This window comes from Choristoneura fumiferana, chromosome 14 (assembly GCF_025370935.1).
Source record: "Choristoneura fumiferana chromosome 14, NRCan_CFum_1, whole genome shotgun sequence".
Lineage (NCBI taxonomy): Eukaryota > Metazoa > Arthropoda > Insecta > Lepidoptera > Tortricidae > Choristoneura > Choristoneura fumiferana.
In genome coordinates, this window is record NC_133485.1 from 4587435 (window position 1) to 4611816 (window position 24382).

The 24382-nt window shown below is 40.0% G+C and overlaps 2 protein-coding genes across 3 annotated transcripts; one reads left to right on the forward strand and one right to left on the reverse strand.

Annotated features, from left to right (window-relative positions):
- Positions 1-1530: 1530 nt before the first annotated feature.
- Positions 1531-17075, forward strand: Mau2 (Mau2 sister chromatid cohesion factor). The gene is made up of 12 exons (XM_074097251.1): positions 1531-1767; positions 1949-2128; positions 3042-3164; positions 3900-4028; positions 4699-4807; positions 6558-6722; positions 7603-7782; positions 8548-8657; positions 8898-8999; positions 10734-10837; positions 11546-11748; positions 14143-17075. The coding sequence occupies exons 1-12, from the start codon at positions 1543-1545 to the stop codon at positions 14328-14330; spliced, it is 1818 nt and encodes a 605-aa protein (XP_073953352.1). The 5' UTR covers positions 1531-1542; the 3' UTR covers positions 14331-17075.
- A 1654-nt stretch (positions 17076-18729) lies between these two features.
- LOC141434820 (uncharacterized) lies at positions 18730-23954 on the reverse strand. 2 transcript variants are annotated; one of them, XR_012452099.1, is made up of 5 exons: positions 22669-23954; positions 21754-21935; positions 20526-20737; positions 20073-20253; positions 18730-19793 (listed from the first exon to the last, which is right to left on the reverse strand). XR_012452099.1 is itself a non-coding variant. In XM_074097262.1 (4 exons), exons 1-3 carry the CDS (start codon positions 22822-22824, stop codon positions 20527-20529), a joined length of 549 nt encoding a protein of 182 aa, XP_073953363.1. In that variant the 5' UTR covers positions 22825-23954; the 3' UTR covers positions 18730-20253; position 20526. The 2 variants fall into 2 exon arrangements, 1 of the variants encoding a protein (XP_073953363.1); XM_074097262.1 differs by having other exon boundaries at positions 18730-20253.
- Positions 23955-24382: the final 428 nt, after the last annotated feature.

Below are 24382 nucleotides of genomic sequence, written 5' to 3' on the forward strand. Positions count from 1 at the left end.
GTTACTGAAATACTGATGATAAGGAAAAAATAAAATATATGCAACTATTTATTCAAAATAATCATAAAAAATTGAGGTTTATTAATTACTTTGCAATGTCTACTAACTGGAGGTTAGAAAAAATAACATCAAATAAATCATTTTTTAGTATGGCCACAATTATTGCGAGTGAAAAGCACCTGCCACAAATGTATATACATATGGTGTTAAAAAAAATCCTCTTTGATAATTTAAACCACATTAAGGCTACTGATAATTAATACGATACAACGAACGTGCAAAAGAAAGCTAGGCTTGTTTCAGAGACTTGCACGAATTAAGAGCGCGTGATTACCTTGTGCTGACTAAATTAAACAACAACGTTTTAAATGCCATTTATTTGTAAAATAACGAAAATAATACAAGAATTTTTAAAGGTACATAAATCATTAACTATCTCATGTTACAAATATCGAATATAGTGAATCTGATAACGTCTTAAATTCTGTTGAACTGCGAATCTGTTGCTGTTGAATTTCACTAATTTAAAAAAAAAAAAAAAAAACTGGCCAAGAGCGTGTCGTACACGCCCAGAATAGGGATCCGTAGCCATTACAAAAAAATCCAATAATATTTTTCTAAGGATTTCGTATTGTGTACTGAATCTTTCAAGTTTAGGTATATTTTATACCTAAGGCTGCTATTTACTCTTTCACTACTAATAAGTCTCAAGCAATCTTAGCCGCTATAATTTTCCTTGTAAATGTGATATATTTACTTACATTCTAAATTTTTTCAAAAATTGTCCACCCATCAGTTTAGATTTTAGAGGGAGGGGGGGGGGACACGCTCGATTTAAATGAAAATGTGCACTTCAAAGTTGAATATTTCGCAAATAGATTACTGAATAGAAAAGATGTCTTAGCAACCCCCCAATGGTTTTAAAAGACCTATCCAACGATACCCCACAATATAGGGTGTCCAGAAAAAAAACACGCCCACTACGTCTATGGGAGGTAGCCTAAAAATTTGTTGTACTTTTTTTTTATTTTACCACTGTCGGCGTGACTGATATGTATATTCATGTCAAATTACAGCTTTCTAGTACTAACGGTCTCTGAGCTTGCCCGCGGACAGTCATGGCGAAACTATAAGGGTTCCTAGTTGACTACGGAACCCTAAAAACACGAAATATTGATACTATTGCTGCTCAAAGTATTAGCCGCTAATAATTTGAATATCGATATCAAATATTTTGATTTCGAAATCGATATCACAACCCTTGAGCGCCATTTTATGCGACATGTTTAAGTATGCACGCGTATTTTGTAGGTATTTCCAGTACATAGGTGTATATGTCTATGATGTGTATCGGAGTGTTTGTTTTTTGTAACAGTGTGTTGTGTTACAGTACCCTAGCTAAATCGAGATCTTAATCGATTATCTACGATTTATTTATTATGTTCTGGTTTTAATTAATATTCGTGAACGCATCCATTTCATTCATTTATTAATATTTGCTGAAGTATGGCAGCACAGTTCCCTCCAAGCAGAAATGTCAAAATGGCGTCAACGCAGGACGCTTGGTATATTTCTTTACTTGGTTTAGCAGAACATTTCCGAACATCAAATCCTCCTGACATAAAAAGTTGTATTCAGTGCCTACAAGCTGTTTTTAATTTTAAACCACCGCAAAGAGTTGAGGCTCGAACTCATTTACAACTAGGAAATATCCTATTGACACACACTAAAAACATCGACTTGGCGAGGAATCATTTAGAACAGAGTGTAAGTAAATTTTGAGATAATTCAAGCGTCAATCAATCCTGTAGACCATTGTAAATTATCTTGGATAATTATTTTGTATAACCTTAATGTTATTTCATCATATTTTTTTGTTTGGAGTGAACTTTCATATATGATGTAAACAATGATACATAAGTGGGTCGTTATGATGTTTTTGTTGCAGTGGTGCCTGTCTCAGACTATCAATGGGTTCGATGACGTTAAATTCGAGGCAGCAAGTGTGCTGGCAGAGCTGTTTGAGCAGCAGGGACAGCCGACACACTCCAAACCCATTCTTCGAAAAGCCATTGAGTTGTCACAGCACAGTGTATATTGGCACTGCAGGCTGATATTTCAACTGGCAGTAAGTGATTAAAATATCTTTAAATATATGAATATGCTCCAGAATTTCAGTAAGAAGCCAATAAGGTTCACTCGCATGGTCCAGAATTAAAAAAAGAAGTCATTAGCCCTGGGTTAGGTTTAACAACTTCATATATTTTGACACTACTTAATCTTCTCTTCTCTTCTTAATCTTGGGTTAGCACTTAACTCTGGTCTCTGCAATAAACAACACTAGTTTCATTGATACAATTTTAATTAGGGCAGTGAAATGGTAAACAACTTGATGATTTGGCTTGCCTGTCATATATAATTACTATTGTAATTAAATTTAGATCAATTCATTTATATTCTATGCTGCTTGTGTGATTTCCTAGCAAATGCTGTTTGTCATTTGTTTAATATTATCTTTCATTAAAGAATTCCTTATTATCCCTTCTCCAAGAGTGGATGTCCTATGGCTGATAGGTATGATGATGTTTAAAAATGTATCCCTGCAACATTTCCTTCTATTTTTATTTTGAACTGAAAAATGGCTGTTACTTGAGACAAACAAGTCTATATATACTTGTAGTTAGAATAAAAAAGGTTTCAACTCCTGTTCCTTTATGGATATTGACGTTACAATTTTTTTTTTGTTGAATGTTTGATTGATTCGCTCCTTACCCTCACTGTAAAGCAGAGATTCCCAAAGTGGTTCAGGTGGATCCCCAGGGGTCCATAGGAAACCAGATGGGGGTCCAAGTTAACATGTTTTTTTTATATTTTGGGAATATAGTAGTAATGTAGCAGCAGGGGGTCTACCGAAAACAGTAAAAGTTTGAAAGTGGTCTATGAGAAAAAGAAGTTTGAGAACCTCTGCTGTAAAGTATCAGAAAATCCCATTGAAATTTTGAATGGATACCGGCACCTAGTACTTATTCATGTTTTTTTAGCAAATCCATGCAACAGAGCGCGAATATGAAGTGGCCAGCAGTCTCTTGGGCGTGGGAGTAGACTATGCCCAAATCTCTAATGCAGCATACACCAGGGTGCTATTCCTACTCAGTAGGGTTATGGTATGTAGTTTGAATTCAGCTTAATTATGTGTTACATGCTTGCTAGTTTTCCCCTGAGAAACAGTGATTACTGCGATTTGTACTCGATGGAATTATTGATAATTTTGGGTTCTCTTATTGGTAGACTGTGCCAGCAGTGTAAGATTGTCTACACTACTTTTGCGCCTCTCAAAAAGTACCATCCCTTATTTTGCAGTGGCAACTGGAAAATGGCGCTTCTTGCCATCTGAAACCTAGAGCTAACCACTCTTCTTGCTCTGCCCCAGGGCCAGAGCTGTTGGTAAAGGATGGCAAAGTTCACTTTTCATTCAAATGTGTTTCAATCTTTAATGGTTAAAGGGCAAAGGGCTATGTACACAGAAGTATAGCAGTGGTGTGGTATTGTAACATCTCAGTTCCCATCTGATGTCAGTGAACAAAAGTTTAGCAAAGCTTTTCCACACTAACTGTGAGGTATTGCATCTAAAGAAATACCTAAATTACACTCTTCTGGTGTTAACTCTGTTGGTTGCCTTATGAAAAAGTTCACTCTAAACTAATGATCTAAAGTGATTTCACAACTGCCAAATAAAATTATTGTGCATTAGTAAGCTAGGTGAGAAAATTTGAACAGGAACCTTGTATGGTCTAAGAAACAGAATATACAGAAAACTACAGTTAAGTGCAAGCAAATTGCATTAAAATGATTATCTTGTGAGCGTTAGTTTTTGATTCGATGTTTTTTTGCTGTTCCAGTTGCTGTTAATAGATAAGAAAATCCAGGAAGTATTACCGCTGCTGAACCAAGCAGGGCACCTAGTGGACTCGTGGGCAGGCAGCCCTCACCAAAAAGAGTACCTAAAGGTGTTCTTCTTAGTTCTACAAGTGAGTATAGAATTTTCCATGGCAATTACATGGTATTGTAAGCAACACAAGTCACAAAATGATATGCAACAAGGATCATTCATCATTATTGACTTCTAAATTATTTGGCTTTTATCACTAGTAAATTTACTATGTATAGTATACACAATAAAAATGAAAAAATGAAAAATGAAAATGAAAAAATTTATTTGATATACAAAATATTACTATACAAAACGAAAAAGGAAAAAGTAAAACTATATGCCTGAAATGGTCCTGTCTCAGCATAAATGCAGACTCCTCGGATGGAATCAGCGCTGGTCTTCCGGCGAAACCATTACAATAAGTAATAAGAGTATTCTATGTATACACAATAAGTAATAAATAAGGCTCTTCTAGACTAGAATCTAGACTAGAAGAGCAGAATGCAATTAGGTGTTTAAGTTCACAGAAATGCTGACCCCTAAAGACAATAAATTTTATCTTAAAAAACACTTGTGTTACATATTTTACCATAGTTTAGTTTATAATATACTATTTTTTTTTTTGAGATACCACCTGTTGCTTCGAGGATAATATGTTCCGATAATATTTACAAGGATCCTTACCATGACTATTTTTTTGCTAGAGTTTGCCATCTTCAGTCTTAAATACTTAAGACTAATTTATAACTTGTAATTGCTTGTATCAGGTATGCCATTACTTAATGGCTGGGCAGGTGAAGAGTGTGAAGCCCTGTCTTAAACAGCTGCAGCAAAGCATTCAGACCATTATGGCTCCCTCATGGCCTGATGATGACAGTAAGTACTATCTTGTGAGATTTATTTAGAAAGTACTTATTTAGTCTAAAATACTTAAGTATTTTGTCTTATACGAGGGCTGCCTTTTAAGTTCTGTCATTTGCAAACCTCCTCCTGTGATTATTAAAAAAAAACTAGTATCATTTTAAAATATTTGAATTTAGAATTCAAAAACAAAAGAATGACTCGAGATCGGCCGAACCCGCCGAACCGTTTTAGCGGCGTCGGTTCAAAGTTGACAAGTCAATTGTGAAAATGGAAATTTCGAGGAAAATTTACGTGCGATAATTTTTTACAACTTCAAAAGGAGTTTAACGCGTCTTCAGTGCTTTGAAGAGCTGACTACGGTTTTTAATAATAAAGCACCATGCATCCGGACTGTGGAACGCTGGTATTTAGAATTCCTACATGGTTGCTCTAGTCTTAGTGATAGGCACCATGAAGGCCGACCAAAAACAGCCGTAATCCAGGAGAACATTGATGCTGTACGGCAACTGATCGTCGAAGATCGCCATGCGACATACCGTGAGATAGAAGCTTCATTAAGCATTTCAGGTCAGTGTTCAAAAATTGAGCTCACGCTGGATACCACATTTACTTAGTGAAGACTAAAAAATGGCTCGCGTTAGATGGTGTCGCAAAACTCTGCGGCAATTCAGCCGAGGAGACTAGTCTAAGCACGTTTATGACATTATCAGTGGTGACGAATCTTGGATATATGCCTACGATCCGGATTCTAAACAGCAGTCGACTGTTTGGGTGTTCCAAGATGAGCCAAAACCGACCAAAGTAATACGCTCACGCAGCACTTCGAAAAAAATGGTCGCCACGTTTGTACACGTAAAACAGTTAATGCTGATTGGTATACCACTGTTTGTTTACCTGAAGTTATCGGCGAGTTCCGAAAAAATAACCCAAGACGTCGTATAGTACTGCACAACGATAATGCGAGCTCGCACACCGCCCGGCAGTGCGTTTTTAAAAGAGCAAAACTTCGAAAATCTGGAACACCCGCCGTACAGCCCAGACTTAAGTCCTAATGATTTCTTCACTTTTCCAAAAATCAAGCAACGACTTCGGACTGGAATAATGACGGAATCGGACGGAATGAAAAAGTGTATTACATATCACGGTGATTACTTTGAAAAACAATAAATACCATTCAACTCTTAAATTGTCTTTAGTTTTTCTAAACGACACAACTTAAAAGGCAGCCCTTGTATGTCTGTCAAGGCCTATTTATTGCACTTTTTTGTAAAAGCTTAAACACTAACTTTTTATTTTATCTGTGTTTGTTTCCTCAACTTGATGAGGGACCACTTGATCAAAACTTCATTTTGTTAGATGCCATGAACGTTGATATATTCATGAAACACACGTTTAACAGTGAGTCACAAACTAAACACTATGTGTGTGATGTGCAAATTCAATAAAACTTATCTAACCCGAACTATTTTCGCCGGAAGGCGAAATGTTAACAGCCTTACCGCAAGGATAGACGATTTGGTAAAGATCGCGGGCGGCCATTGCGAGAATGTAGCACAAAACCGATCGTTGTGTAGCTCCTTGGGGAAGTAATATCTCCAGCAATGGCCATCTGCCGGCTGATATGATGTTAATATATATTTTTTCAAATTATCTCTTTACTTGATATCAAAAATCAGCGTCAGTACTTGAATGATAAATCTACGGAGTCATAACAATCTATGGATGAATACGGGACTGTGTCTGAGTTGACCGTCGTTTTCAGCGGTGTGTGGCAGCGCGCCGGGCGAGTCGTTCGTGTGGCTGTCCCGCCAACAGCTCTACGTGTTGGTGTATCTAGTTACCGTGATGCACTCCGCACAAGCCGGCTACATGGACAAAGCGCACAAGTACACCGAGAAAGCGCTTGCGCAAATTGACAAGCTGACCGGTAAGTGGGGATGAACTTGTTTAGGGCTGCCTCTCGAGGCACCGAAGTTCAGCGGTTTGTGGGAAGCGGTGGTAATGTCAATGAAGTTCGTGATTTGATTACTCTTGTAATCATTTTTGTAATTGAAACTAATTCCCAACCAAATCGAACCAAACCCAGGACCTCAACTTTTGTAATCGAAGTGGTAAAAACCTGTGTATTGCTTGCTCAAGAATACAGCTCAAATATAATATATTTTTGGATAGTTGACAAATTAGATTAGAGCTGTAATTTATTACTATTAAACTCGTATTTCAAGATTGAGGTCGATGTGACAGATTTAAAATTCATCAGATTTTGCTTGAATTTTTTGTCGATCAGGGATTATTATTTCGCTGAGATCTTACAATAGACTTGATTTGCTTTTCCGCGGACTATTTTGCATAACTTAACCACACTACTTTAACTTCACTGAGGCTTCAGGCGAGGCCTGTAGCAAATTTTATCGCGGGGCCTTTGATTTGCCTTTGACCTTGCAGGACCCTTGGTTTCTTGTATAAGATAAAACGTTAAAGTCCATCATTTTGATACCATATCTTTCTTTGGCGGCTGTTTCATGTACTTACATTGATTTGAAAAATATTTTCAGGCTTCTATCAAAGGAAATTGATATTTTTTACGATCAGAAAACGTTGATGCGCGGGGAGCTGGGGGCAGTAGCATTTTCTACACTCGCTACGTGGCTAAGGGTCTCCCCACACCTACCGACGCACGCAGCATCAGCTTAAGCCGACCAAAAAACGCCCGCGCAACAATAGCGAAAAACACCCTTATCCAACATTACTTTATCAATTTTATTTTACTTGTAATCCTACAACGTTTAACGTTGCGTTGTTTCCAGCGAGTGGTTTCGCGGAGACGGCGACGATGGTGGGCGCGCGCAGCGGCGCGGCGCTGGCGTGGCGTCTGCGCATGGCGCTGGTGGAGCACGCGGCGCTCTGCCGGCTCGTCTGCGGCGGCAAGGCGCACGCGCTGCACGAGATCGCGCGCGCCGCGCATCTGCTCACCGTCGCGCCCACCGGTCAGTACACCACCACCACCATCATCATCATCATCATCGTCAGCCTATAGCAATAGGCCGATGCCGACCGGCGACCGCTTCGACGAGTTCGCCGACGCCGTGCGCGGCAGGGCGCGTCAGCATTACAACTATACGTTCTCTGACGGGGGTCGGTCATCATCATCATAATAACAATAATAATAATCATCATCATCCTCATCACATCAACATCATCAACAGCCTATTGCGTCCACTGCTGGACATAGCCTCCTTCCGAATGAGCGCAATTGCGCCCTGTTCTCGGCTAAACGCATCCATATTATACCATATCGTCACTCCACCTGGCCGGAGGGCGTCTCCCACACTTCGTTTGCCGAGATGCGGTCTCTACTCAAGAACTCCAGCGGTTGTCGGTTCTTCGACAGATATGACCAGCCCGCTCGCTGCTACTACGTCTTGCTAATTCTCTGATCTATTGACACGCTTGTGAGTTGTGTGTGACACTATGGCGTGAATCGAGGTTATATAGGCAGTGCTAGTGTTGCCTACACTGCTGTGGGAGGGTGGCGTGTTGCTGCAGACGCAAACTGTCTAGCTGTGTACCCTGGAATTAACCCACTACACGCCAATGGTGTGACAAGTAGCTAAGCTAAACCGCGGACGTGCGGATGATCATGACGAAACTATAAGGATTCTTTGTAGTACTGTGGCAAAAAATAATCGAAATGAAATGATTGCTTTTGAACCACCAAAAAGTTTTATTGTGAATGTTTAATTGTGTTACAGCGGCGAGCGCAGAGGCGCATACCCCGCAACTGCACTGCCTGTTGGGCCTGTACGCGATGTCCATGAACTGCATGGAGGCCGCAGAAGCGCAATTCCTCACCGCCATACAGGTGACCACAGCAAGAGAAATCAAGGGCGTATGCAGCTTCTCGCCCAGGAGGGGGTCCCCTGTGCTTGTTTTGTCATACAGATTTGTTGTTTTCTACACGATTCATAAAATATAAGTATGTAGTGTGTAGGGGAAACATTTAATCCCCCCCCCTGGTTACGTCCATAAAAGAAATACTGGGTAGAAAGATGTTCGCGGTTTGGAAATATAATATAGTAATTGTTGATTGTCTGTGTTTCAGATGTCACAAGAGAGAGACTTATGGATGTTCGCGAAACTTAACCTGGCCATTGTATACTTACGGGGACGGAGGGATAACGACTTAGCACAACTAATGGAGCAGGTAAGTTTCACTAGCTATCAGTGGCGTTGTGTGAACACTTTGAGATGTGTCAGTTGCGGCGCCACGCCCAACTAGATACGTCTACACTAGACACGTCACGTCTGTTAAAAGCTACGAACAAATAATAAGTCAGGAAGCGTAACTCAGAACAAATTCCACACAAAAAGTGGCCATACCTAAAACCAAAACGACTTATGATTAAATCAATTTCAAGGTTACAAATAGACATGCTTGTTGATTGGTTAAAATTCAGAAACAAAGCAGGGATTGGTTGGCTCGCGTGATGCAATGTCAGATTCACAAACTACATAGACAACTGGCGTTCAGATCAGACGGATCACTTCTTACTTCTAACGTTTTAATGACGTGTCATATTGATAAAGACAGCTTGTTTTTTAAGCGACTTACATAAAGGAAAAGGAGGAGGTTATCAATTCGGTTGTATTTTTTTTTGGCGGTTACCACAGAACTCCGTCATTTATGAAATGATTTGAAAAAAAATATTAAGTCCCATAGGCACAAAATCAGGATCTGATGATTGGATCCTAAGGAAATCGAGGGAACTCTTTAAATATTGTAGGGACACCTATGGTAATTTGGATATATTTAGTAGTAACTGGTGCATTTGCTCTTGAACATCATCATTTGAAACTAATGATAAAGACAAGTGAAGACCACAGTTGGCCACCGGAGTTAGGTACTACTCAATAACAAGTAAGGATTTACTCTTAATTATTTTAACACAGTTGCTAAGCAATTTATGCTTCTCGTAATGCATATGGTGAAATGGAACGGGTGGTGAAGCACCAGGACTCTTGAATAATGAACGTCTCTGCATCGGAAAAAGCAATCTTTCGTAAAAGGTGATGAGCAGTTGACATTAAACTATTGTATCTTATATTATTCACACCAAAAATTGTGAAAAATATAAAGACTGTTTGTACCTATTGTTTGGGCGATACAGGAAAGAAGAAAGTATGAAGAGGGGTGAGGAAACTGTCATTTACATTATGTGAGCCATAGACCACAGACTTGATACTGACCATCTCCAACTGATAATGTATTTGAACATTTTTGAATATAAATCTAATTTTACGACTACTTACTAGTGGAAAGTGATCCCTGGACATTTTAATTTTGTATTGTTCCTGCACCACTTCATAACACACGTTGGCATGATAATTTAGAGCTGTTCACAATCAAAAATGCGAAAATTTGACGTGAGCTCACTAAACTTGCAAATAAATGTCAGTCGAAATTAAATGACGCGCATGCGCACCTTAGCGCAGGACACACTTAGGACACAGTTTCCATTTTTATGACGCAGTTACAATTCCTGACTTATTATTTGTTTGTAGGTTAAAAGCTAGTCTCAATTTATAACATGTGATTGTGAGGACTCTCCATGATCTCAGTACTCCTTTACCAGCTACGGCGTTATTGGGAAAGAATTAATAGTGCATCAAAACTATTCTGACGATAAGTCTGATTAATTTGCTACTCCGCGACCATGCTTAAAAACCAGCTGTGTTTGTGGCATATGTCTATTTTCATGCAGAAACCCACCTGCTTCCATATAAATCAATATATTTTATACGCACAGACGCAACGCTGATGCGTATTAAGACTACCAGGTACTCTTAAATCGTAAAAACATTCATGCAGTCTTTATTTTTGTCGAGTGTTTTCTTTTCTGTTTAGAATTTTTAATTGTTTTTTTTTAAATATTTACAGGTGCGACCAGAAGCGTTGCCCGCTTACGCGCACGGGCTCCGCGCCGCTTCCTACTACGTGTTAGGGCTTCAAGCCTTCTTCCAAGCGCGGTATAACGAGGCCAAGTGAGTATTCAGCGAGGGCTTTAGTGCCTAGACATAGATAGCACTACAGATAGATATATGAACGATCATAACCGTTAAGCATCATAATCCAGCTTTATTATTATAGATAGTAGGCGATTATTCGAGCGGTTCAACCGCCCCATTTATCAGGTTAATCTTTTTACGAATGAGGGCTAAAAGACAGGTGAAATATCGCTAGATGGCGTTAATATCGCGAGGTCTTGCTTGCAATTGGCTAATAATAACTAAATGAGCCAATGGGGAATGGATGAAAATTTTAGACCGTAACGTCACAGAAATCTAACGATACTAACGCCATCTAGCGATATTTCACCTGTCTTTTAGCCCTCATTGGCTGTAGATTTTGACGTCGTTTCCGATTATTTGTTATAGGTCCTTTATTTATACCCAGCCCCTATTTATAAAAGTTGCAAGTGCTACAATTCTACATAATTGTCACTTTTATTTATGAGAAACTCGATTACTAATGTAGAATTGTAGCACTTGTGACTTTTAATAAAAAGCGGCCAGATAAATAAAAAACTGTATCAGAATATTCGGCCATATTTTCAGAAACGTGTCTAGAAAAATGGACGGTTGTAACGCTCGAATAATCGCCTTAGTAGCAAGGTTTATCCTTTTACTAAATCTGCGTATATCACTAATGTACTCCAAGATGGCAGCTGCAATCACTAAATCTTGTTCTAGACGGTACCTCCGCGAGACGCTGAAGATGGCTAACGCGGAAGATCTGAACCGGCTGACGTCGTGCTCGCTCGTGCTGCTGGGACACATCTTCCTGTCCATCAACAACTCGCGCGAGAGCATGAATATGGTGACGCCGGCCATGCAGCTCGCCAGCAAGATACCTGACGTGCATGTGCAGTTGTGGGCTTCCGCTATACTCAAAGGTAAAAGGATCAGCCGTAACGTCCACTGTTGGACATAGGTCTACCCCATATAGGGTGCTAAAAAAATCCTGTACTATACAGTAATCAATATTAGGGCTACTGATTACTAATATGATACAAGTGGAAAAACTTTTTAAACATGAAACTACCGTAAGACTCACTCATATTAAATTATATTGTACTGGATAACACACGTCTCAAATCGAGTTTAGCTCGACATGTTTCGGGCTAATTCAGCAGTGCAGTGCAGTGGCAGCCGCCGACTCGCGTAGCTCCTAGGAAGAAGGGCTACGAATTAGCCCGAAACATGCCGAGCTAAACACGGTTTAAGACGTGAATTATCCGGTACAATATCATTTAATGTAAGTGGAAAAACATTGAAATTCGTTTTTTTTTTTAAATATTGTATGGAGAAGTCTTCTTGTGACTCAACTTCCATACAAAACTTTTTTTTTTTTCGAATTACTCTGTTTTTCCACTTGTACCTATTCGTATTAGCAATCAGTAGCCCCTATAATGGTTTAAAGTATAGGTAGTACTGGAGTTTTTAACACACTATTATAGACCTCTAGTTGCTTCAGTTGGAAGCGGCCTACAAACACCGCGAACCTGAGGGACTTCTACGAAATTCGAAAATTTAAGTTCTTATCGTACCGTCCCTCTCTCTCGTTTTAAATAATATAAGCGGAAGCGGGACGGCAAGATACGAAGTTCGAATTTCGCACTTGCAGTAAAGGGCCAGTATTATTGTCTAAGGCACTGGCGTTCGTGGTCGCATTCACCATCAGTACCATCACCTTACACTCCGTCTTATACCGTATGACTGAAACAAGTGGTGAAAACGATTGTGATATGTTAGACAATTAGGCCTCAGAGGCCGTATATTGCCTAACGTTTCTGACGCTCGCGATTGGTATCAAATGACAGTTTTTGTATGCGAAGTCTGTCATTTGATTGCGATTGTGAGCGTCAGAAACGTTAAGCAATATGGCCTCAGGTCCTCCATCCATCTCGTTGGTGGACGTCCTGTGCTGCGCTTGCCGATCCGTGGTCTCTATTGGAGAACGTTTCGTCCTCAATGCCTATAAATGCTAAAATAAATATAGCGTCTACCATAGATACATTATTGGAGAGCTCTGAATTGCGTAATGTTTTACGTTGCATTAAAATGTCTGTTTTTATCGTATTGTTCTATAGGCATTCCAATTATTATATATTTTGTGAGGTTTTGGCCAGAGCACCCTAACCTAAATGTTATTTAGGATCGGGATTCAAAAACTTTAAATTTGATTTGAATTTGATTGATTTGAATAAGTGTACCGAACTCACTAGGCCAATTTAAGAATATTAGGGGAACCAAACGATAGCGTTATGAGAATGACAGCTAGCGCCATCTCTCGTTCGACTTGGAAACTATTTTAGTTGCCTTATCATTATAAGTGTGCGGTTTGTACAGTCAGCAGCAGAAGTGGATGAGCGGTTGTGGTGTTCAAAATTATCTAAAATCTCTCTTGACAGTAGAGTCGTGTGTAGATCATTTTGAGCACCGTAACCGCTCATCCACTCCAGCTGGCTGGCTGTACGGCCTGTACGACCTGTAATTTTCGACCCGGAATTAAAGATATAAATGTAACTACAACGCAATAATGCCTACTCTTCTGGTGATTTACATGCACGCCCATTTTCTTATTATTACTGTACCTATCATATATATGGAGTTTGTGTTCTGCTTCTATTCGCCGCCGAATATTGCCGAACTTTAGTATTTGTCACAAATCAAATCACCAGATATTTATGGCTGTGTCAGGATCATCATTTCGGCTGTTTTGTGATCATATCACGAGTCTCCGTCAGTAAAGAATTTGTACATCGCGCGGGAACTACGCAATTTTTAATAATAAACTATCCTGTGTCATTCCCAGAGTCTCATACAATCTAAATCTATTTAAGCGCGAAGAGACAGATGGGTGAATATTCGGGCGTGATTACCGCCGTCATTCTTCTCAACACTTTTTTTATCAGATTTCTTAAGCAAAAAGGTACAACAAACATCAACATCCGACACATATTGATGAACACATGTTGACACATGTTGATATTTATTGTACCTATTTCTTGAAATCTGATAAAAAAAGTGTTGAGAACAATGACGGCGGTACAAAACGCCCGAATATTCACCCAGATAGACAGTTGCTTTCGCATTTATGTATGTATGTAAACTTTTTATTTACAAGAACGTTACGATACATGTACAAAGGCGAACTTATCTTTTTAAGGGGTCTCTACCAGTCAACCTTTGAGCGGATGAAAGGAGCATTCAGTCAGGGACCGACAAAGAGTTTAAAATTAAGAAATAGTGGAGTGGATTTATAATCTTAGTATGGATTGTTTCAGACTTGTACCGGTTAGCGGGCGACACCGACCGCGAGAACGAAGCGTACCAGATGCACTGCAACTTCTCACAGGCGCTGCTCAAGGATCACTTCCAAGCCACGCAGCTGCCCCAGCACGCCCTGGTGCAGTGGACCACGGGACCGCCGCCCGCCCTGCCTCCGCCTCCCAGCGCCTCGCAACCCACCTAGACACCTTTTATTCTAAAGGTATAAACAGGGACTCGAGCCGGCGAAGCGGCTATCAGAAACAACCGAGCAGAAAAATAGCGCCATCTAGATCTACAATTGTTATAAATTCATTGCAAAAAGGTACAGGCTGGTTCGATTAAGCCAAGCTAAACGGTTACTCAAGAGAAAGAGGAGCTGAGCCCGCTAGTTTTTGTCGCGGACAAAGCAACTCAACAATATTCCTTAACCGGCAGGCAAATGTACAGGCTTTCCAGTGTTACCAGAAAAACTAAGACAACTGTTAATACGCGTTCAACACATTTTTCTTTGAAAAACTGTCATTTCTGCTGTACTTAAAACGTAAACTAAACACGTCTTCGACAAGCCTAAAACATGTTTTTTATAAACTATGATGTTGTGAAGACACATACAACGATTGTCTAAGTGTTTGTGGTCACTTAATGTCCGCGATAAACAAGTTTTTATGGTGCTGAGCAGATTTAAACGATACTACGTAGACTTGGCACTAATCAGTACAGGCAGTTTCAAAATATGTCAGTGTGCGAATTAATTATCCAAAAAAACTGTATAAAAATGTCATTATTATGTCTACATGTAACGGCATGGTCCCGTGCCATGGTGTGTGATGTAATTTAACAGCTGGGCACTAATCATGGGCTAGCGATATTCGTGGCCCTGCCGTTATTAGTAGACGGATTTTTTTTTTCTATTCTCGTATTTACCTTTGTAAGCGCCTTAGCTGGGCCACTGAGCAAACACTATCGCTTTTTCACCATCTTTAATGAATGGCAAAAAAGCTGCCAGTTACTTGCGATGCTCGCTCAAACAAGTAATTTAATACTGCCAGAATTCTAAATTTTGCAATTAGCCTGAATCAATTAGTCCTAGTTTATTTACAATCTGCAACGATATACACAACAAATGTCAGTTAGTATTTAGCATGCTATCGATACAATTCTGTTAGTTTTCCATGTTAGGCTTGCTTTAAAAACATTCCAGGTCAAAGTGCTTCTAATAGAAGCACTTTCAGACTTGCAAAGTGTAAATATTTTCGTCCGCTCAATATTAGCTCCATTTTTATATATGCCAGAGCTTTAACCATGGCAGAATCGTTACCGTATCTTCCGAATACACAAACTGCCACGAAGAACAGAAAACGAAGTCATCCACGTTTCAAAATTTTAAAAATAATAAGTTGTTTCAGCGCACTTTTTCTCCACATCGATGTAATGTCAAAAACCGGACCCCAAATGTCGGTTCCAATGAAAATTGAGTTTCAGTTGCGCGTGTTAGCTTGTAGTGTTTGTAGGTATTTCCGGTGGGCATACGAGCTAAATCTAAAGTACATAGTGTTATTTTTTCCTAATGTCCAAATAGTTGCATTTTCTCAACGCATTCTCAAACAGAACATTTCATGGACGAATCAAATTCTATCATTCATTCACAAATTCGCAGTTTTATTCGTGGCTTTAGGATAGTCAAAATAGAAAGAAAAGTGCTATTTCAGGGCAAAATTTAAATTACACTATTAATATATTTTTTAACTTAACAGACAAACGCGCCTTAATTATTATCGTTATGTGCAAATGAGTATCACGATCTGAAATGTGTGTACGACTGGTGACGCGTGTCTGAAGCTAAATGTGGGTACAGAAGATGCAAATAATTTATTTTAAATTTGAATGTAAGAATTGGTTAAAAAGTTCTTGATTGAAATTGTAAGATACAATGTTTGTGCGATTTTAAATTACCGTTACAGTGTATTTAAGGTCGTCATGATGAGGCAGATGTGGTTGGAAATTCTGAGAACGTCTCAAATAGACATATTATCGAGATAGACCCAACAAAAATATTGAACTGTGTAAGTACTGAGGTCGAAAGCATTATGGATTGTGATTGTGAACGCCACGATTACAAATTATAATTATGACAATAACTTCATATCAGCGTGTGTTAGCAACCATTTCTCTACGTTATAATATTACTACAGCTTCGGGCACTGAACATTACTGATCGCGATTAAATAACGGGACATTATTTCGAATATTATTTAACCTATTTATTTTTAATGTAACAATAAAGTATTGTAACGTAGCTAAATGTTGAAAAATGCATAGTTTCCGTAACTCTTTTTACGTTTAAAAAAGTTGCTGAAACTAAGTGCGGGATGTAATTAGCTAAGGAAGCTGGCATATCATGTCAGATCTCATTTATCATCATCACAAAATAATTTCTGGGGTAAAGCAATTCGTCAAGGCTTCTTGATTAATACAAATAGCGAGCATACGTATTGAGGTACAGCTCATTAAAGCCACCCGGCACCCGTTCGGTGTCCACTCGTTGTCGACAGGTGGTCCACGGGTGGACGCCGCGTTGACAACGAGTGGACCTCGCGTGGTCCACAAATTTCCTAGTAGTCACTATGGTGGCGAGCAGCGGGCTGTCACCGAGTGGTCCACTTGCCGTCCGCGGGCGGGAGTTGATGTAGTGTTCAAACCCCGGCTCGCACCTCTGGATTTTTTCGGAATTCATGTGCAGAATTACATTTGAAATTTACCACGAGCTTTGCGGTGAAAAAAAACATCGCGAGGAAACCTGCACAAACCTGCGAAGCAATTAAATGGTGCGTGTAAAGTTCCCAATCCGCACTGGGCCCGCTTGGGAACTATGGCCCAAGCCCTCTTGTTCCAAGAGGAAGCCTCTGCCCTGCAGTGGGACGTATATAGGCTGGGATGTATGAATGAATGAATGAATATAAATGCTGCTTCTTTATCCTGAAACTGAACGCTTTCAATGCCGGCATCCAGCCGTAGTGTATGACAATAACGCTGTATGTAATTCCAGACCTGGCCGTATACTACGAAGTGCAAAATTCGAAGTTCGTATCTCGCCGTCCCGCTGACGCTAATATTATTTAATACGAGAGTGAGAGGGACGATACGATACGAACTTCGAATTTCGTAGTAGCTCCCCTGAGCGTTTTAACAAAAGGGGTAAAAGTTCGTGAGGGGTAACGAATAATATGTAATTGTTATGACGCGGCGGAAAAGATGCTCGGCACTTGTTTATAAGGGGTGAATAACAACATAGTAATAGTGTAAATGAAATCAGAGCGATACTTTCATTGTATTTGGCGTAAGTTAATATCATGCATGGGTCAATTGACACCAACTGATTTTTGACGGATACGTACTTATTCTTACTAATATTGTATTAGCGAAAGTAACTGTCGTCTGTCTGTGTCTGCCTGTCTGTTACCACTTCACGCTTAAACCGCTGAACCGATTTTGATCAAATTTGGAATAGGGATAGTTTGGGATTCTGGGAGTTCTCGCGGAATACCGATAGCCGAATTCATCGCAGACGGAGTTGCGGGCAACAGCTAGTAATAGATAAATACATAGAACGACCATAATAACTCAGGTATAAGCATATACAAGCATATTCGTATTCGTTATATTATGAGCGTGTGCCTCTACCGAGACGCGAACCTGGGGCCTCCAGCTTCATAGTCACGGTTAAACGTGGCCAAAATATACTCGGCGGCATACAATTTGGCCCGCTCTACATACAAAATTGTCTATTACCGCTTACATTCGAGGGCCAGATTTTCTGCCTCTTAGTATATTTGTTACTGTTACGTCCGTTTTCTACTCTTTATTGTCATACTCTAAAGCTATGGCGTGCATGGAGTACGCCGTAATGTAGGCAGCGCTAGTGCTGGTGGCGAGTACTTTACCAACTGCCTACCCTGGTATCGCCCAATGCACGCCAATAAAGGCCGTTTGCTCGGGTAGGGCTAAAATATTAAATCGGTAATCTTGGGTTATGAATGACAGTTATACATTTTGACACTACTTAACCCTGGGTTAAAACTTAACTCGAACTTATATAGTTAACTGTGCGTGCAAGCGGCCCATAACGTATGTGTCGATGCATATCAAACTTGCCTAAGTCTTGAAAAAAAAATGGTTATTTAGTTTACCAATAAGATTACTTCATTTTCGTATCCTCGCTCCAGCGTTGCTTTCCTATTGGGGGCTGGTGGATGCGGAGCCTTAGGCGACTTTGATATGCGTCGACACAGTGGGATTGCTGCTCCTGTAAGTCTGGACAGCGAATGCGTTCAACTTTCACAACCATTTGTTTGTAAAATGTTAGTTTATCAGTAGTGAGCGCAACTCGCTGCGAAGTAAGACATCGCGCCAAGGGAGAGAGAGCAAAATAATGTCTTATTCCGCACAATCCATTATTGTATTATAGAAAAATTAAGCGCTGATGTGTTGTAACGCGAAATTCTAAGGACTGATAATTATTGTACATAATGTGTCAAATGAACTTGAGAATGAACAAAATGTCTCATATTTATTAATATTTTTATTATTTGGTAATTTGTTAGAGTGAGCGAATGTTGTTGACGATATGATGGTTGATTATTTTTAGTTATTGTAGCATTAGCATTCGTTTAGTCTGCGTGTTTCAATGGGTGCACGGGCCGCCAGCGTTGTGCCGTAGCGTAGCATTATTTAGCTAAGAATATGTACAACAATAATTGTGAATTGATTCGCCCAGCACGCGCCGGAGCCATCCATTGAAACAACTTTACCATTGACCTCATCCATCATTATAGCGCTTCTACAGCGGGGCAACGATTAGATTATTGTAAATTAAATAGATTATAAACGATTCTAATAATTGTACACATTTTTATTTTGTAATAATTCCCTTTATGACAGTGAGATGTGGCCTTAAATAATGGGGGTACATTTTCTGTTGTTAATATGTAAATAAAAGTTGAAATATTGTAAATAATAAAAATATAAAATATATGTTTTTTGCTATAAACAAAGTTTCCTTATTCTTTAAACCCTGCATCGTCTGCAGACGTCCCACCCAGGCGGAGTGTGGCCAAGTCCTTAGTGTAGCTTAGAGGAGGCACTATTCTATCTGCCACTTCCTTAATGGTTCAATCACAGAACTTATTATATAATTATTATCGTGTGTATTTTTACACAACCGTTGCGCCATTTTTTTCACCTCTCTTTCATATTGGTTATTAAATTACGGCATAAACGCAGTAAAACGTGATCCTTTCTAATAACCTATTTTTTGAGCAATTATTTATTTTATTATAGACAAGTCGGAATAAAATATATGGCTTCTAACTTCTTAGCCATAGCCTCGCGTGTCATTTCTATTCCTCATATTAGTTGTGACTGTAATTGTGCAGTGCTAGTTGGATACTTTCCTGGTATGAAATGATACCCACGCCACGCGTTTCATACTCACCGTCACCCTAACTAAAGTAGAGCGGTACTGAGTGCAGGCAGAAACTCCGACGCTAGCTTGCGTCGTGCGACGGGTCCAGCATAGGGGATTTCTTCCGGTTGGTGTCTCGCAACAGGCAGTGGCTGCTGTTGGCACTTCCCGTATTCTGCCAGCTGGAGTTCCAGACAGAAGTATCTAGAAGCATCGGGATCTTAATATCATTAAAGCCGCGCGGACACCGCCAGACATTTTAGTTTAAAGCACGGTTTCCACCGCGAACTCGCACATGCCCGATTTTTGTTTTTTCCTGTCACTCGCTCTGCTGCTTGGCCATTTTGAATTTCGTTCTGTGAGAAATACGATTTAGTTTCGCGCCATAAAGTGACATTGACGTTAAGTGACACGTCTTTTTTTTAAAGTAAAAAGCCTGACAGGCGTTATGCCAGTAGTGCTCGAGCTTCATACTGAACCTGCCTAAGTATTTAGCAGGAGTGCTGAGTGCAGACGGAGATCTCCCCGCTAGCCTGTGTGTGACACGTGCGGCGGGTCCGGCGCTGGATTGCTCTTGTGGTAGAAGAGTGTAGCAGAGTGCAGCGGCCGTAGTTGATTGACGCCTCCCGTATTCTGCCAGCCGCAATTCCAGCCAGATAAGTATCTAGAAGCATCGGAATCTTAATACCATCAAAGCTGCGTGGACACCGCCAGACATTTTAGAGTAAAACACGGTTTCCACCGCGAGCTCACACTTTACGCGTTCTCACAAAGTATAGTATTGCTCGGTTTGATTCTCAGATACCCAAGTTGGTCAGTATTGTAAGAGCTTCGTTCGCGCCATAAAATGACATTGACGTTACTGACAGACTTGTTTTTTTTTTTAAAGTAAAAGCCTGAGGCTTTATGCCAACACTGCTCGAGCCTCATACTGACCTTAGCCAAAGTAGCAGGAGTACTGAGTGCAGACGGAGAACTCCCCACCGCTAGCCTGCGACACGTGCGGCGGGTCCGGCGCCGGATTGTTCTTCCGGTAGAAGGTATCTCGTAGTAGGGCGCAGCGGCCGAAGTTAAAGTCGCGGGCGCGCACGCGCGATGCCTTCTGCTGCCAGCCGTAATCCCAACTCGTCACCACCCTGTACCAGTATCTAGAACAGAGGTGGCCAACTTTATTCTCATGATCTACATACTTACCCTGTTTATTGTCCTGTGTGATCTAGGAATTTCTCAGTACTTCTCATGATAAATAAATATCACGGGACAATTCACACCAATTGACCTAGTCCCAAAGTTGTGTTATGGGTACTAAGCAACGGATAAATATAATTATATAGATAGATACATACTTAAATACATATTAAACACCCAAGACCCGAGAACAAACATTCGTATTTTTCATGCAAATATCTGCCCCGATACGGGAATCGAACCCGGGACCTCAAGCTTCGTAGTCAGGTTCTCTAACCACTAGGCCATCTGGTCGTCAAAAACATTATAAGAATTATATTGTCGCAAAAATGCGTTTTTGCCATGCCACGATCGACTGGACAATGGAGTAATAGTACATTGTTCTTAAGGCGGTTAATAAGGAAGTACGAACGAGAGTCCTATTAGAAGCCCGAAGTCGAAGACTGAGGAATTAATGAGTACCGCCCGTGGACATACAATGTTTTCATCACATTTGCGAGTAAAATGTTATATTTCTAAAAGAAGAAATATAATTGTTCCAAATATTGGCGATACCTTAGGCTGCGCTCTTGGCAGCGCCGCCCTCCCCACCCCCCCCGCAGCATGCGCCGCAACATGCGTGTACATCTGGTCCTGCAGCAGCACGCGCACGGGCACGGCGCAGCACCATCAGTACGCACATTGACTCATTGACCGACCTTGGGCTTCATGACAAGAATTTGTACGCGCAATGACTCATTTACCGACCACGGGTTTCATGAAAGCACATTAAGGTCGAGGGTTTTATTTGGGGGTTGCAACCAAGGTAGCTTGCATGTTACGACACTGTTTACGAGCAAGTGTGATGAAAAATGTAAAATACACTTTATCCGAGGCGAGGTAAACGAGGCCATTCTATTTGGATTATGAAATACACATTTCTCACAACACACCCTCGCACATTTCTGGTGAAAATAGATCCTTAATTACTACTAACTTCTCGTCCGGCGACTTCTTGTTCCTCTCCCTCAGGTACCGCTCCGCCGCCCCCTTTTCCGTGCTGTCATGCAGGATGGCGCGTACGGCGGGGTCCATGTGTCGCATCATGCTGTCGTCCACGAACGGCTCTGGGGTGTGCGCCGGCACCTCCACGGGTTTCGGCAACTTCTCCGCGTATATCTGGAATATTAAAACTTTTAGTAAAGTCAGGGACCGAAATTACTTAAAAATAACTTATCCGTCTTTCTTTTACAAAAAATACAGTTTTAAACATGAAACTACCTTGAGACTCACCAATGTTTTATTAACTAGAACGGTTAAGTCACGTCTTAAATCGAGTTTAGCTCGTCATTTTTCGGGCTAATTCGTAGCCCTTCTTCCCGGAGCGACGCGACTCGTCGGCTGCTACAACACGCGCACTGCGTGCTCGCGTGACTACCCGACGAAACTAATACCGGCGCATAACTACACGTTTTCATTAAATAACATTCATTTTTAACCCCCGACGGAAAAAGAGCTATAAGTTTGACTGCTATGTGTCCATGTCTGTCTGTCTGTGGCACCGTAGCTCTTAAACGGGTGGACCGATTTGAATGCGTTTTTTTTGTTGAAAAGCAGGTTTTCTAGCGATGGTTCTTAAGACACGTTTTATCATAATCGGTTCAGCCGTTTTTGAGGTATTGAACTTTGAAGTGACAAAGTCGGGGGTTTGCCAACTTTTTGGTGGTTAGGTTATAACTAAATGCAAAAATATTATCAAAAATATGTGAACACTACATATAGATACTCTATTGTTAACGGCATAGAAGCGTGTTCAGGTATTTTTTTGATTTAATTTTTACTCGGGTATACGATACGAACTCGACTGTACAGGGTGAAAAAATGAGACGACGAATTCTAGGTGTTTATTTACCGCTAAAAGTTCCTTTGCCAGCTCGATAGACACTTCTATATCGCGGGCCTGCCGGTCTTTAGCTTGTTCCAACACTGTCAGCAAATTTTCCTGGCACCATTTGCGTTGGCGACGCTTCGCCTTCTGCATGACATCGGCTCCGAATGCGTGAGACATCTTTTCGCAGTAATTTTATAATGAAGGTAAATATGAAAGCTAGTAAAAAGAAACGAAAATTTAGAATTTTGCTTTATTTCAGTTACTTTTGACAGGAATTTGAAGGAAAAGTTGTTTTTTTTATTATTTTGTGCGTTCGGCCAGGCTAAAGTCGGGGACCATATCGCCTCGTCATTATTTTAATTCAATTTGTTTGAACCAAGTTTGAACGACAAGATTGAAATGTGAGTGAAACGTGTTTTTTTTAAGTGCTTAGACAGGTGAAGGGAGTTACGGCCGTGCGGTAAAATAGTATAAATAATATGGAACGTATCCTTCTCTCCCAATTCTCTCCATACTCCTTTAGACTTGGAATAAATCACGTCCGAATTGGCACCAATTCTGTAAATTCAAAGTCTGACTCCAAATAAAACTAGAATAAACTCAATAGATAATTATATATTTACAATTGATTTTCTAACTTATCTATAAAACAAACAATATTAACAGATTTAATTACTTACAATAAAATTAGCCCTGTTTAAAAAGTTCCAACTAATTGAATTACTAGCTCTGGCCCGCGACTCCTTCCGCGTAGAAGTATGAAAAATAGTTTCCATCCTATTCTCAGACCTACCGAATATACACAAAAAATGACATAAAAATCGGTCAAGCTATTTCGAAGGAGTTGGATCACAAACATTTTTGACCCGAGAATTAGATTAGATTGATATTCTAACTTATCGATAAAACAGACAATATTAACAGATTTAATTACTTACAATAAAAAAAAAATAGCCCTGTTTAAAAGTTTCAACTTGTACCTTCCCTGCCATACAATATTTTAACTGTAATCAGGAAATTAACTGCATGGTAGGTACAGTAAGTGCAAAAATATTGATATGGTCAAAGTACAAAAATATGTATACCGTCCTGATTCCTGACATTTTTTAACAAATTTAGTTCTTAAGACCTAGACATGGTTGCCCTGCTTTGTTATTTTGGATATTATTCTAAATTCTTACAGCCTTATTCATAAAAAGTAGAGCCTCCTTGAAGGCTCCTTGAAGGCCCGATGCTAAAAAACATGATTCATAAACGTCTGTTAGCGCTAATCAGTCGATCAAGGCTCTGCTAAAGTTTAGCGGACCGTAGACCCTCCTTTATCTCCCTGCTAAGTCAAAAATGGCCCGCCACAAGTTTGAACAGCTGACTTTGACAGAGCAAAAAACCATACCGAAGATATTTAGTGAAGGGTGAAGTTACGCAAAGATTAAAAAAAACCAGGAAAAAATATTTTCAGGAATTTTGTATTTAAAAATCCTCTAAATTAGCAACAATAAATTAACAATAAATATGAAAAAATATTAGGATGATTAACATATTATGGCTTTTTGCACAACATAAACATGCGGATCGGAAATGGCGGGAAAACAAACTTCTCGCTTTTATTTTTTTTCCTGCTAATTTGCTGTCACTGCTGTCAACTTTTTTTTTTTAAATTATCGATTAGGCCATTTTTGTCTTTGATTTGTCCAGGTGGCCAACATAACGCGTCTAATCAGTCTATCAGCGGCTT